This window comes from Ochotona curzoniae, unplaced genomic scaffold, assembly GCF_017591425.1.
Source record: "Ochotona curzoniae isolate NIBS_2020 unplaced genomic scaffold, NIBS_Ocur_1.0 contig_4838, whole genome shotgun sequence".
Classification (NCBI taxonomy): domain Eukaryota; kingdom Metazoa; phylum Chordata; class Mammalia; order Lagomorpha; family Ochotonidae; genus Ochotona; species Ochotona curzoniae.
In genome coordinates, this window is record NW_024466399.1 from 1,013,936 (window position 1) to 1,028,121 (window position 14,186).

Here is a 14,186-nt window from a genome sequence, read left to right on the forward strand (position 1 = left end):
GGGCTGACCATGAGACAGCTTTATGGCCTGGCCTGTCCCACTGGCACCATCCTTGGTGACAGCTGTGGCATTGCGCTCAGTGCAAAAGTTCTGGAATCCTTGAAAGTCTTGTCCTCACACCATACAGCATGCTCTCCCTTGCAAAGCAGGAGGCTCAATTGCTACAGCTTGAAGCCACAGAGCCTGCAGAAGCATACTCCAAAATGCACCACCTTGTGTGTGGTTATTGTAAACTGAAGGCCCTGGGAGATTCGCAGGTGCTGGAAGAGCCTTGACTCCCCAAAGGGGCTTACCAAAAGGGAAGCCGCCTGTCCTCGGTGCCCTCCCTGCGGTCACAGTAACCCAGCTCACACAGTAGGAGGGAGACGGCAGTGCACCAGGACAGACTCCATCACAAGCTGTTCCAAAAGCAACTCAACTTCCAAAAGGAGCCATTTTCAAAGTCATGTTTAGTGACAGGGACCATCCACATCCCTTACTGTTCACTCGCAACCCCTCAGAAATGGCCCACACCGCTCCTCCCTGCAGAAGGGACCCTGAGCCTGGGAGTCTCAGGGAGCCACGGGGTGCCCACCTGCCCATGTGTGCTTGAGTTTCCTCTTTTGAATTGATCAGAAGTTTGTTTCAGTGAACTTGCGCAGGGCAGAAGGGATGCGTCCCCTTGGCCCTCACAGGACCCCGGGAACAGAGATCCAGTGTGGCCAGTACAGGACCCTGAAGGATGCACAAAACCCAGTTTCCCAAGCTCACCCCGGAACACACAGGCAGGCTGGGAACCTGCCCATGGCTTCATGACTCACCCCGGCACCTCCACCCAACTGCCCTGGTGGGGAAACATACACAGACAACCAACTCAGCCAGCTCATCACCATGCGCCTCTTCACTGGGTTAACGCAAGAGCAACGGCTTGAAATGACACTCCCATTCCTAGGACCCCCTCTCTGGCATAGGAAGTAAATGTGGCCAGACTGTGGCCAGACGATTCCATCTGGCCAAGGGCCTCTCTGTCCTCAATCTGAAGCCAACCTCAAAGAGGAAAAAATGGGGTAAACATCTGTGAGCCAGAACCCAGCCCTTTGCCCCATGGACACCCTGCGTGCCCATTTCACTGCCTGAGGCACCCACAGGGCTACGTGGGGAGAAACAGCCAACAGGCAGCAGACGCATCAATAAGGCAGAAAGTGCCTCTTAGTCCACCCACCTTCTTCTGCCCTAGAAACAATGTCAGCAGTGTAGCTCCCACCCACGAGTCCCCCTCCTTGGGGATCCCCTCTGTAGCTCCCACCCATGAGTCCCCCTCCTTGGGGATCCCCTCTGTAGCTCCCACCATCATCTTTCTTAGAATTTCTCTGTGATGCCCTGCAGAGTTAGTGACTTGTACTGGAAACAGGAGAACAACAGAGCAAAACCAATGAAACACAAAGTTGTTTCTCAAAAAGAAAATGAATGAATAGTACCAAGTCAGGAAAGATGAGAGCCCAGAGATGGAAAGTGGAACCCCAGAGATGTCACCACAGACCCCACAGCCACCAAAGACCCGAGATGTCACCACAGACCCCATAGCCACCAAGGGACAGCAAGAACACAGTCGTGACAGCTGCACACGTGTAACTCAACAGCCGAGAAGGAGTGCACAGATCTTTCCGAAGTCACCAGGGCAATCCAAATAGATGCACAACCACTGAAGAGACCGGGTCCATGGCTCTGCAGGCCCAGCTCGTTCAACTGAAGAACTTCAGGAAACACTTAAAAGAATTAAGAAAAATCAACACAATTTCTTCCAGAAAACAGGAGCAAAAACGTCACACCAATTTTATGCAGCCAGTATTACCTTGCTATCCAGATTTCAAAACACGTACAATAAAGATAGCCTCAGACAAATTCTTCTATGAAACCAGAGTTAAAAAAAAAAAACCTTATAAAAACATAAACAAGCAAATTAAATTCTGCAATGTCTAAGACTAACATAGCATGTGGGAGAATGTACATTGGGTCAAACATGGAGGACAAACCACGAAGACCCAAAACATTAGCAATAGATCATTTCATGAGCCAGCAATCCCAGTTAACGGTGGGACCACTGTTCACAGTGTACACACGCACAGGGCAGCGGGGACTGGGGGACAAATACGAAGGTGTCACCTGAGCTACAAGCCTCAGTTTGGCAAAAGGCACAGGTCTTCAAGGTCTACTGCACAGAATGGCAGCCACGGTTAGTAATGCTGTGCTGTCTAATTCAAAACTGCTCAGATTTAAAACGGTCTCACTATTCTCTAAGTACATGAGGTCACGGATATGTTAATCACCTTGATACGATTGCGTCACAATATATATACATGTGCATAATCACACTGAGCCTGATATATACAATTATTATCTATCAATTAGAAGCGGGATGTAGGTTCGTGGGCTAACGACCCGCATAGGATGTCCACGTCTCGGCCTGGATTGCCTGGGCTTAGTATCCAACTCCAACCTCTGACTGCAGCCTCCAGTTAATACAGTGGGGGCTCATATCGTTGGTTCCTGGGCCTGAGATGAAGTTCCTAGCTCCTAGCCTTAGCCTGTCCAGTGTGAGCTGTTGAAGCCATTTATGGGATGAACAGACTGATGGAAGATCTCTCTCTCTGTCTCTCTCTCTTTCTCTCTCTCTGCCACTTGAATAAATACTTTTTAAAAACACAGTGACCGACCTGGCGCAGTAGCCTAGTGGCTACAGTCCTCACCTTGCATGCCAGGGATCCCATATGGGCACTGGTTCCTGTCCCAACTGCTTCAATTCCCATCCAGCTCCCTGCTTGTGGCCTGGGAAAGCAGTCGAGGACGGCCCTAAGCCTTGGGACCCTGCAGCTGCGTGGGAGACCTGGAAGAGGCTCCTGGTTCCTGGCTTTGGCTCAGCTCAGTTTCTGCCATTGTGGCCACTTGGGGAGTGAATCAGTGGATGAAAGATCTTTCTCTCTGTCTCTCCTCTCTGTAAATCTGACATTCCAATAAAAATTATACATCTTTAGAAATAAAAAGTATACAGTTATGGGCCCGGTGCAATAGTTCAGTGGCTAAATCCTCACCTTACATGCACCTGATCCTATATGGGCACCGATTCGTGTCCCAGCTGCTCCACTTCCCATCCAGCTCCCTACTTGTGGCCTCGGAAAGCAGTCAAGAATGACCCATGCCTCGGGAATCTGCACCCATGTGGGAGATCTGGAAGAGGCTCCTGGCTCCTGGCTCCAGATAAGATTAGCTTGGCTATGGTGACCACTTGTGGAGTGAACCGGTGGATGGAAGATCTTTGTCTCTCCTTCTCTGTGTAAATTTGCCTTTCCAATAAAAATAAATAAATCTTTAAGATAAAATAATAAAATAAAAATGTACAGTGACACACCAAGATCAAATGGGATCCTCCACGTAGGCAAGGACACTTCAATAAGTGACAAGCAATCAACGTGAGTGGCGGAACAGCCTGCACTGCCCCATCCATGCTGGGAGGAATATAAATATAAAATAAGCCGTTGTTATGAACACTGTCCCTCCTAACCCAGCTCACTTGGAGTTGAAGCCCTGGAAATCCACGCTTGGGTATGGCTTGCACAGAGCTATTCATGTACACGCGACAGGGATGGTCATGCCTGCCTCCCCACAGCTCACCCACCACCCGGACAGAGGCACATGGGCTAACAGGCTAGGGGGTCAGCACCCTGCTATCGCTCACCTGGTCCTCTCCTGCCATCCAAGTGCCCCAGCCCACACCGCTGAGGGTGCCCAGCTCAAGGACAGTGGCAAGCTCTGTGATTGCAGACACTAACACAGCCAGCTCGGGGGAGAGGGCAACCCCCCATGGCAAGACCCACTTTGTCCTCGCCGATCAAGGCTCAAGGGGCAGGCTGGTGCTCTGGCTGCAAGTAGAGTCCAGCCCGGGCCTTTTTCTTCCACTCCCCTGACCCCAAAGAAACGCAACTGACACAAGGCCTTTGGATTTTTTTTTTTGAATTTAAAAATGTATAAAATATTTTCGTGTAAAATTCCCCTAGTTCATCTCCTTCGATAGGTCAGTTTCAAGGTTTGTGGTTAAACCTGGAACACCCCAATTCTACATTCAAGTGTTGAAACACCCCAAGGTATCAACTCGAGCTCTGCTGGCTCTGAAGCTGTGAGTCAGAGGGGCGTCATGAACCTTCACTGTACCATGGCGTGGGCATGCCTGCAGCGGGCAAGGGTGGGGTTCTGCGAGGGTGCTTGCCTTTGCTGACTGGCAGGATCTGAGCAGGAAATGGCCTGAGAGGCACAGGGCTCTCTTCCAAGAAATGTACACAGTGAAGTCAGGTATCCCTAAACCAACCCACCTGCTGGCACTGTGCCGGGCACACCGGGCACTGCCAAGTGGCAGGTGCTCTGTAGCTAGTACACTATGTGTGGGAAATACTTCTTTCCAGCAGCCGTGGGACTGGACATGGCTCTGTCTGTCAGCCCTGGAAGCTCCACGAAACTGGGCCCTCCTGGAGGTTCAGAAGCCCTGGCCCTCCTGCACCTGCCGAAGCCTCTGGGTGGCCAAGCTGTGATGGCAAGAGGAGGTTCCAGGACAGAGACTTCGCCCTTCTCCCATACCCCCTCTGACAGCATGCCCCACCCTGGGAGCTCAGGGCTGTCCTTGTGTTATTGACACCCAACCTCAAAAAAAAACTGCCGCTTCAGGGCCCGTGCAGTGGCCTAGTGGCTGAAGTCCTCACCTTGCACATGCCAGGATCCCATATGAGCACCAGTTCTAATCCAGGTGGCCCCACTTCCCATCCAGCTCCCTGATTGTGGCCTGGGAAAGCAGTCAAGGACGGCCCAAAGCTTTGGACCCTGCAATCTCGCGGGAGACCAGGAAGAGGATCCTGGCTCCTGGCTTCGGATAGTCACAGCTCTGGCCACTGCAGCCACTTGGGGAGTGAATCAACAGATAGATTTTCCTCTCTGTCTCTCCTCCTCTCTGTGTATCTGCCTTTCCAATAAACATAAATAGATCTTTAAAAAAAAAAAAAAAAAAAAGGATGTCCCTTCAGCTTCTAACCGCGCCTTCCTCCTCATCATGTGTAGAGTGTCTTTATCCTCCTGGAAACATATGATCTATCAAACTGGAGCCATGGCATGGCAAATTAAGTCTCCACCTGCCTTGCCAGCATTCCATATGGGCACTGGTTCACGTCCCAGCTGCTCTGCTTCCAATCTAGCTCCCTGCTAGTGTGCCTGAGAACGTAGTGAAAGATGGCCTAAGTCCTTGGGCCTCTGCACCCATGTGGGAGACCCAGAGGAAGCTCCAGGCTCCTGGCTCCAGCGCAGCCCAGCTCCAGCCATTGCAGTCCTTTGGGGTGTAAACCAGAAACCCTCTCCTCCATCTCTCCTCCTGCTTCTGGAATTCTGCCTTTCAAATATAAATGAATGCATGTAACAAGCAGATCCAGAGCTTCACCCAAGGCAACTCGCTGGTGTCGGTCGCACCCTTGAGATTTGCCACTACCTGTATTCTACTAGATTAGAGCACTTGGTTCCTTACAGGAACTGCAGACCCACCAGTTTCCAAACCAGCCAACACCAGATCGGCTTTCTCAGGAGGTTAGCAACCCCTGAGCACCAGAAGCAAGAACATTGCTTCCAGCCAATAGCTGCACGCAGTGTGTCCTGGACCCCGGGTGAAGCCAGGACTCCTGGGAGATGGGCAGCTGGACTCCTGCGTGGCTCCCAGGGTCCAGGGAGATGCCAGAATCCCACTTGGAGCTTCCAACTGCACCAGGCCCCACCATGTTTTTCCTTTAAAAAAATAGATTTATTTTATTTTGGATGATGTTTACATAGTTCAGAAAGATGCAGGCCATTGTGGACCACCAATTAGACAGGAAGGGTCAAGGAATGGGAAAAGTGGATGAGATAACTGCCCCCAATCCTCCTTTCTATTCTCCCTATATCTGGAGAAAGTGGGGAGAGAACCAATTTCTGCAGACACAGTTCTGTACGAATGCTCCCACCTAATTCCCTTTGGTCAGTGTCCTGCAGCTGGCTCTCATCTTTCAGGTCAGTGAAGGCAAGAGGAACTCGGAGCACTAAAGTAGCTCACCAACAAAATGTAAAAAACAAAACAAAACAAAACAACACTACAATCAGGGGCCCATGTTGTGGTGCAGCAAGTTAAGCTTCTGGTAATACCAACATTCCGTATCCGGGCATCCATCGGATTCCTGGCTGTTCTGATCTCGTTTCAATTCCATGGAAACTAGTAGAATAGCTTGTGCTTGGGCCAACCACACATGTGGAAAGCGGAGATGGCCTTCTAGGTTCCTGCCTTCAGCATGGTCCAGCCCCAGTCACTGTGGCCACTTGGGGGGGCCACCAGAGAATAAACAATCTCTTTCTCTTTCTGCTTCTCTCTGTCTCTGGCACTGCCAAACAAATAAATATTTACAGTGCTTTACTGAATTTTTCTTCTGGTCTGTTACATTATTCTCCTATTACAGAGAAGTATTGTCAATGGAGCACCAAGGAGAAACTGGTCAGTCAGTGTCTGTTTAAGATGCCCCAGCGCCGCCTCATACAGGCATTCTATGATGACTAAGAAGGGAAAGCTGCCAGCAGACACGGGAAATCCCAGTGCCACATCTTGCAGGTTCAGAGACAATAGGCGGATTTAACCAGTGAGTCCACAGACGCTGTCGTGCGGCCAGTGTGAGGGCGGCTGGGTGGGAGGATGAACGCTCAGGGATGTGACACATGTCAGCAGCACACGGAGCACGAGGGTCACGCACACCTGCCAGGGCTGCGGGAGCTGAAACACTATGCCCAAGGAAGGTGGGGCCCAGCCAGCTTCCTGGTTCCTCCAAGCCACAGCAGGGAGCTGCCAGCCCTGCCAGGTGCACACACCTGCAGAAGACCTCCTCATCTCCCAGTGTCCCCCATTTCTGCAGTACAGGCAGAAACTAGAATGGGTACCTGATGGCTTAAGCCCCAGACTTGAGCCTTTGCACTCCACCTCCTGGAGCTGCCATGACCTCTCTCCAGCCGGGCACCACATCCTTCACACACAAAAAAACACACTTTCTTAACTGTTGTGTGTAGAATCCTGCCAGTAATGGATCAAGCTAGTCATATATTTATATAGTCAGTCATTCCTTCACGGGCCTGGGGAGCTGGCTCCAGACCCCCGCCCCCCATGGACCCCAACATCCATGGGGTTCTGGTTAGCTCTGGTTCCTCTAGGAGACAGCACAGTGTTTGCATAGGACACACACAATCCTTCTATATCCTTAAGTCACCTTCAGATGACTTCTAAGCATTCATGACTATGCAAATGCTATGTAAACAGGTGGCATCCTGTCCTGTCAAAGGAGCCACAGTGAGAAAACAAAAAAAAATCAAGCTCTACTGCCAAAAAAAAATCCAATGCTGACGCTTCATTTCTTCCTCAAGCTCCTGAATTCCAACTGGATCCTTTCAGGCCACTCCAATGTATGCAAAATCCAATTTTTCTTGTACTTGGGAACAAGCACTACCTGTAACGCCTGAGCATTCAGGAACAGCACACGGAGGAGAGCAGCAGCATACACTGCTTGAGCCCATTTGCTCCCGAAGCTTGGCCTGGGACTCAGGAGCAAGACCTTCCCAGCTCTGGGGTGCTGCTTCCACTGCCCTGCCTGGCATCAGGGTTGGGGAGGGAACGCAGCACTGGTACCTCCACCAAGCGCCAGGCCTCGGAGATGATGGCGTACTGCAGGCGATTGAGCACGAAGCCATCGACCTCCTTCAGGACCCTCACGGGGGACTGTCCGATCTTCCTCATCAGCGCGTAGGTCCTGTCCATCGTCGCGGGAGATGTCTCTGGGTGCGGGACCAGCTCGACCAGCGGGACATAGTACGGTGGGTTCACCTGGGAGAAAGCAGAGAAGAGAGTCAAGGAGAGGGTCCTGGATAGGGGGTCTTCACTCACCTGCCTCAAATGGCCCTGGGGCGGCGGGGCGGTGGGGGGGGGGGTGGCGGGAAATGGGGCACATGGATGCATGTTTGGGGAAGAAAACTTCTTTGGTTCTCATGCAAGAATCACAAATAAAACCACTAAAAAGAAAATGGATTTGGGAGCTTGAGCACTGGATTGTGTAATCTGGGAATTTAGAGGTGCTACTTAGCACCCTAGACAGCTGTGACTGTTCACCCAGATTCCTCGTCTCCCACAGGTTCCTCTGCTGCCAATTGTCTCTGTCCCCAGGGTCACCTCAGAATCCTACAGGCTCTGACAGCTGCCTGTGTCATCGCTCAGAGCGCGCACACACACACACCTGCCCAGAACTCGGCACTTCCCGAAGTCCCTTCATGCTGCGCCTCTCACATCTGCTCCCCAAATCTAGCTCTTGACACCAGAGGCAACACAGCACCGTGTAGTCTCACCCCACGGCCAGCCTCGGGCAGTGAGACCACACACCCAGAGGGAAAGCACCTGCCACCAAGCGAAGGCATCCGTCCACGGGGGAGGGCACCGTCACACAGGGACGGGCCCCCCCGGGGCTGCCCAACCTTCCACTCTTCTGATTTCCTGGCTTCCCTCTGAGAAACCGCACTGGGTAATGTCCCCCAGAGAATAATGAAGCACCTCAGGGAGGCACTGCCTGCACCCCAAGCTCTCTGCAGAGCCACGTGACTGCAGTCAACAGTGAAGATGTTCTTCACTGCTTTTTTTCTTCCACATTTGTTTAACTCCGCCTGCAGGGGCTCTCTGCCCAGCCTGACTCTGTCACTAGCTCAAGCCCTTTCAGAAACAAGCAAATGCATTCCAAGCCCTCGCTGTCCAAGCAAATGCATTCCAAGTCGGTGCCACAGCCACGTCCCCAGCCTCTGGCTGGATTTTTAGAAAAATCTTCCATCTCTAGTCTTTCTACAAGTCAGGCTGGCCTGGCCATCCCTGGGGCACGCAGGATTAAGCCATTGCTTGCGATGCCCATTCCTACGCAAAGTGGTGGCTTGTGTTCTGGCTGCTCCTCTTCCAATCTAGCTTCCTACTAAAGCAGTGAAAGACAGCCCAAGGGCTTGGGATCCTGCCACCCACAGATGGAGTTCTAGGCTCCTGGCTTCTGCCTGGTTCAGCTCAGGCTGCTGTGGCTATTTGGAGAATGAACCAATAGATGGAAGTACATTCTCATTCTTTCTCTCTCTCTTCTCTCTTTTTTTTCTCTGTCACTTAGCCTTTCAAATAAGCAAAATAAATCTTTTTTAAAAAATCAGGATGGGAGCAAGCATTTAGCTTAGTGGTTATGATGTGGAATAAGCTGCCTGCATCCCATATATCAGAATGCCCGGCTTTGATCCCCAGGGTTAACACAGACCCTGGAAAGCAGGAGTGATGGCTCAGGTCCTTGGGTCCCTGCCGCTCACATGAAGACCTACTAAGTTCCCAGTTCCCAACCTCAACACTGCCTCCCTGCACTTCCCAGTCATTGCAAGCATTTGGGAAGTGAACAAGAGGAGGGGTGTGTGTATGTGTGTGTGTGTGTGAGAGAGAGAGAGAGACTCCACCTTTCAAATAAGCAACTTATTTAAAGCAAATGGAATGATAAACAGGACACATGCCTGTAAACTGTATAAGCTGGGTTCGTGGTCTTTTCAACACAGGAAGCAAACTCAGGCCAAGGTAAACGATGCCAGAGCATTTGTACATGCAGCCCATTGGTGCCCTGGGCTTGGCTCTACAGCCTCTGCCCATTCCGTCCCTGGGCGACAGCTGTCACTGGCATCTGTCTGCACCAGCACCAAGACACGAGGGCAATCGGGTGATACTCTCAAGTCCCACACAGGTCTCACCCAGGCACCAGACCCCCTCCTGTGGACACACCATGAGATGAAAGCCCACTGAGGTCATTTTAACCTGCACCCTTGCCCCCAGAAACCCCTCCCAGCTCCATGTCGCAGTGAGCATGTGCGGCATCCCCAACCCAAGTCAGAACCAGCAGACACATCCTTGGGCCCTGACTCTGCCTCGCCTCCCATCTTCCCATCCCATCTTCAGGGAGTATAGCCATGCAACTTCCACCCACATCTCTCCAAGCAGCCATTGCCACAGCCACCCTGTAGCTGCTCAGAGCCGCTCCAGACCTGGGTCTTGGCCCCCATGACTCATCCCAGCAGGAGCTGTCATTTCTGAGACAGGAGCCTGTCCCATCCTCAGGGACAGGAAACAGAAAGAAGGGTAGTCGCCCTGGCTGGGGCCTATTGGGCTCACAGTCTCAGGCTGACCAAGAGGCAAACACTTTGCAGGTGGACAGGGAACTAAACTGGTCTCCTAAGAATGGCTGAAGAGTTACATTTGATGCTATGTGCGTTTTATCACTCTATATAGGAATGAGTTCAAGGGACATTTACAGATATAACATTATCATATAATAACATTACAATAATACACAGTTATACTATGAATAATTATACATATAATGTCTCATGAGCTTAGTATTCTGTAGTTACCCTTATGCATCACCCATAACCCTAGTCACAATGGCCACACAACCCCATATGTGCTCCGCAGACAACAAGCCTGCCAAATATTTAATCTTCCGCCAACACAAAGGCAGATGGTTTCTGGGTCAGGCAGGAGGTGGAGTCAAAAAAAATATGCTTTGGGGTACATTTGGGGCCTGCCCAACGCAAGTAGGTAGGTCCTGGCCTAGTGGGTCGGAGCTGCAGGGAGCCCACCCAGCCTGGCTCATCCAGCAGGCAGAGGCCCATCCTGTTCCAAACTCAGGTCTAAGGCCCATCCTGAACCCACTGCTGCTCTGAGCTTAGCCCGACATACTCCAGGTGACAACAACCTGGGATCCAAGGTAACTTCCAGACAGTTCTCAACCAACATGCCTGTCCACGGGGCCTTCGGCTCGGCAGAGTGTTCAGCCACCCTCCCCAGCTCTGTGCTAGCCCCGCCTGTACTAAGCCTGATCTGGACTACCTTGCGGTTGAGCAGATGTGCCTGCCCCGGGACACCCGAAAATCCAGGCTCTATCCCTGCACGAGGGCCCAAGAGAACATCTGGATGATGTGTCGGGGAGCCTGTGCAGGGTGGGGACAGGGAACAGCCATCGTGCTGGGACCTCTCCCTCATCCCTTGCCCCGTGCAGAGGCCCAGCGCTGAGGGCTGCGCCTTGGCCAACTGTCCGTGCCCCTCCTTGGAACCACGGAAGGGTTCCGGGTTACCTAGTAACCGCCTGGCCGGTTTCCGGGAGGTGTTTTCCTCCCTGGCACCCCCAGAGGCTGGTGGGATGAAACTTGAAAGGCGGTTTACCTTGGGCTAGGAGGAGAGAAAGCTTACTACCCAACAGAGCACTGGGCTGGGTGTGACCAAAGGGAAAGTGACCAGGTGTCGTCTCACCCATTGGGTGGTTCAGAATCGAACGTGGCCAAAGTTGTGAAGGAATGTGGATCGTAACTTTTAAATAATCTGATTCAGCTAATTTTTTTTTAACTTATGTTAAAAGTAAAAACACTGATTCGAAACCAGAAGTGGCCAAGTGTCAACACTGTAATCAGGCATTACAACCTGGTAAGTGGCTCACAGCTTGTAACAGTCCCTCCTGCGGGCACCCACGAGAGCATGGCACACACTCCATGGGAAAGCATGGGCAAGTATTCTGTATCCAAACTAGCTAATGGCTGGGGCTGGGCCAGTCTGAAGCCAGGAGCTGCCTTCAACTCCTCCATGTGGGTGCAGGAGTCCACAAACACTTGGGCCATCCTCCACTACTTTCCCAGGCACATTCGCAGAGAGCTGAATCGGAAGTTAGAGCAGCAGAAATTCGAACTGGAACCCATATGGGAAGCTAGCACTTCAGGCAGAAACTTTAGCCACGGTACCACAGCACTGCCCTTCTCCCTTGTCCCCCAGTGAACTTTCTGAAATACCCTCATGTACATCGAGGGATCAGAGAGCAAGTTTCGTGGACTTGATATTTGGGTGCTTTCAATTTGGCCCCTCTTGGCACCTGAGTTGTATCTTTGGCTGGCCCTCTTCAACAGTCCATGGTCCGGGTCTCCGTGCACTGTATAAGCATCCTTCACTCTTTCCCTGTATATCCATAGGTGGTCACATCCAGAATCAGACAGCTGTATGTGTGCTCCACAGCATGCAATACGTGCTAGGAATCCATGTTCCGCCCTTTCTCTCCAGGTCCTTCGACTGCTCCTACTCAGACACAGCCATTCCTGACCCTGGTCACTCGTTCCTTACAAATCCCCCTGCCTTGTGTGTGTGACCCCCACGTCCGTCCCTTCCCCACCTTCCTCCTAAGAAAGGCCCTCACCTCCCTCCCAAAGCAGGTCTCCCAGCACCCTAGGCTCGGCTCACTGTCTGAGCTGGAGTCCATTCTTAGAGTGATTCTCTGGGTCTTCTATGGCCACTGGTGGGTATCCCTAACTAGGGAATCCAATGACTCAGATGTTCCAAAATTTAAAAAACCAGCTGAGTACCAGCATGATGCTCAGAAAGCCACAGGTCCTGGAGAAGCTCAGGGTCTGGGTCTTCTGGTTAGGGTCTCCCAAAGCAGGGAACTCCATACATATATTTCTAAGCTCTGGAACCTTCCTGGTCCCACACATTTCTGGATACTCCCACCTCCTGGCATCCTCCCACTGCTCCTCAAGTCGGAGCACGGCTGTTTTTCCAGCCGCACAGGTCTGATCACAACTCCCCACGCCTTGGCCTCAAGTCTCGGCTTGGCCCTTGCCCAGTCCAAAAACATCCTTCCCTTTATCAGGCCCACCAGATCCTACCCAGGCTCCTCTGCATTCCTTCTCCCCAGCCTTGACCTCTGATGACCTGATGACGCCAGGGGTGAGGCCACCATTATACACTACCACGATTGGCACAGACTGAGCTGTTTCCTTTCCCGCCCTAACAGGCTGTCCTGGTTTCCCGAGGTCAGGCTGAGCTCACATCAGGGCACACATGTCTGTTCTTGCTACTCTTTGCTCACATCAGTACATCAACCTCAAGAACATTCGCCGAGTGCCTGCAGGTCAGTGGGGGAGCTCATTGTCCAGTGTGAGGACAAAGTGCTCCCTGGGGAAGCACGGTGGCTTGTCACGCTAAGCCTCTGCTACAAGTGTCGGCATCCCATATGGACACGTGTTCATATCCTGGCTGCTCTACTTCTGATTTAGCGCTCTGTTTATGGCCTGGGAGAGCACTGGGGGATGGCTCAGGGACCCTGCACCCTCATGGGAGACCAGGAAGAAGCTCCTGGCTCCTGGTTTTAGATCAGCTCAGCTCTGGCCATTGTGGCCAATTTGGGGAGTTAACCAGTAGATGGAAAATCTCTCTGCCTCTCCTTCTATTTTTTGCAAAATCTGCCTTTCCAATAAAATGCTCCCAATGAATTACAGGGCCAAGTAAACTTGAATGGAGGGATGGAAGAGGAAGGAAGAGGGCAGGAGGAAGTCCCACTGCCTGGATCAGAACCCAAGGAGTGGAAGGCAGAGTGGGCATTTTACAAGACTGGCAGCACTGTGGATTGCATTTACTGAACCGAACACAATTTTGTCCAGTTTTGTTTTTGTTCAGTTTTTGTACTTTTTGTTATCGATACTTGTCACAGCAGCTCCCTGACATCCCACTGGGCTGTGCGAGCTTCACAAAGCCCTTTACCTTGGAGAGTAAAGTCGAAACTGTCTAGCAGTCAACCCCCACGGCTACCTGGTCAAGGACGGGACCATGAAGGGCTCAAACTCTGGCTTTTTCCATGCCCTCATGCATTCACTCCAACAGTTTTGGATCAAACTCTTTTTTTTTTTTTTGTAAAATGCTGGTAACACATAACTGCATGCGTACTAAAAACTATTGTACTCTAAGAAGACAGCCATGAGGGGTGGGTACTTGGCCTGCCAGCTCTAATTCATGTTCCACACCCGTGTGCCTGGGCTGGACACTTAGCTCCTGACTCTGCACCGTGGCAGACAGAAAATGACAGCTCAACAAGCTGCCACCAGGCAGGAGGCCCAGACTGCACTGCCGGCTCCCAGCTCCAGCCCCAACCCAGCTGGTGTAGGTATCTGAGCAATGAACCAGTGGATTAAGATCTCACCAGCTCGCTCACTCTCTCTCCCTCTCCTGTCCTTTCTCTCTCACTCTCTTTTCCTACTTCTTAAATGAACTTTCTTAAAGGTTCATAGAAACGTAAGATGAAGAT

General features: G+C 51.7%; 1 protein-coding gene across 1 annotated transcript in view; it reads right to left on the reverse strand.

Moving 5' to 3' along the window:
• The window catches only part of CRYL1 (crystallin lambda 1), a 108,398-nt gene that overhangs the window by 21,579 nt on the left and 72,633 nt on the right, over positions 1–14,186 (reverse strand). The window contains exon 5 of the mRNA XM_040988356.1: positions 7,703–7,897. Coding sequence (XP_040844290.1) covers positions 7,703–7,897 — 195 coding nt within the window. The remainder of the gene's footprint in view (positions 1–7,702; positions 7,898–14,186) is intronic.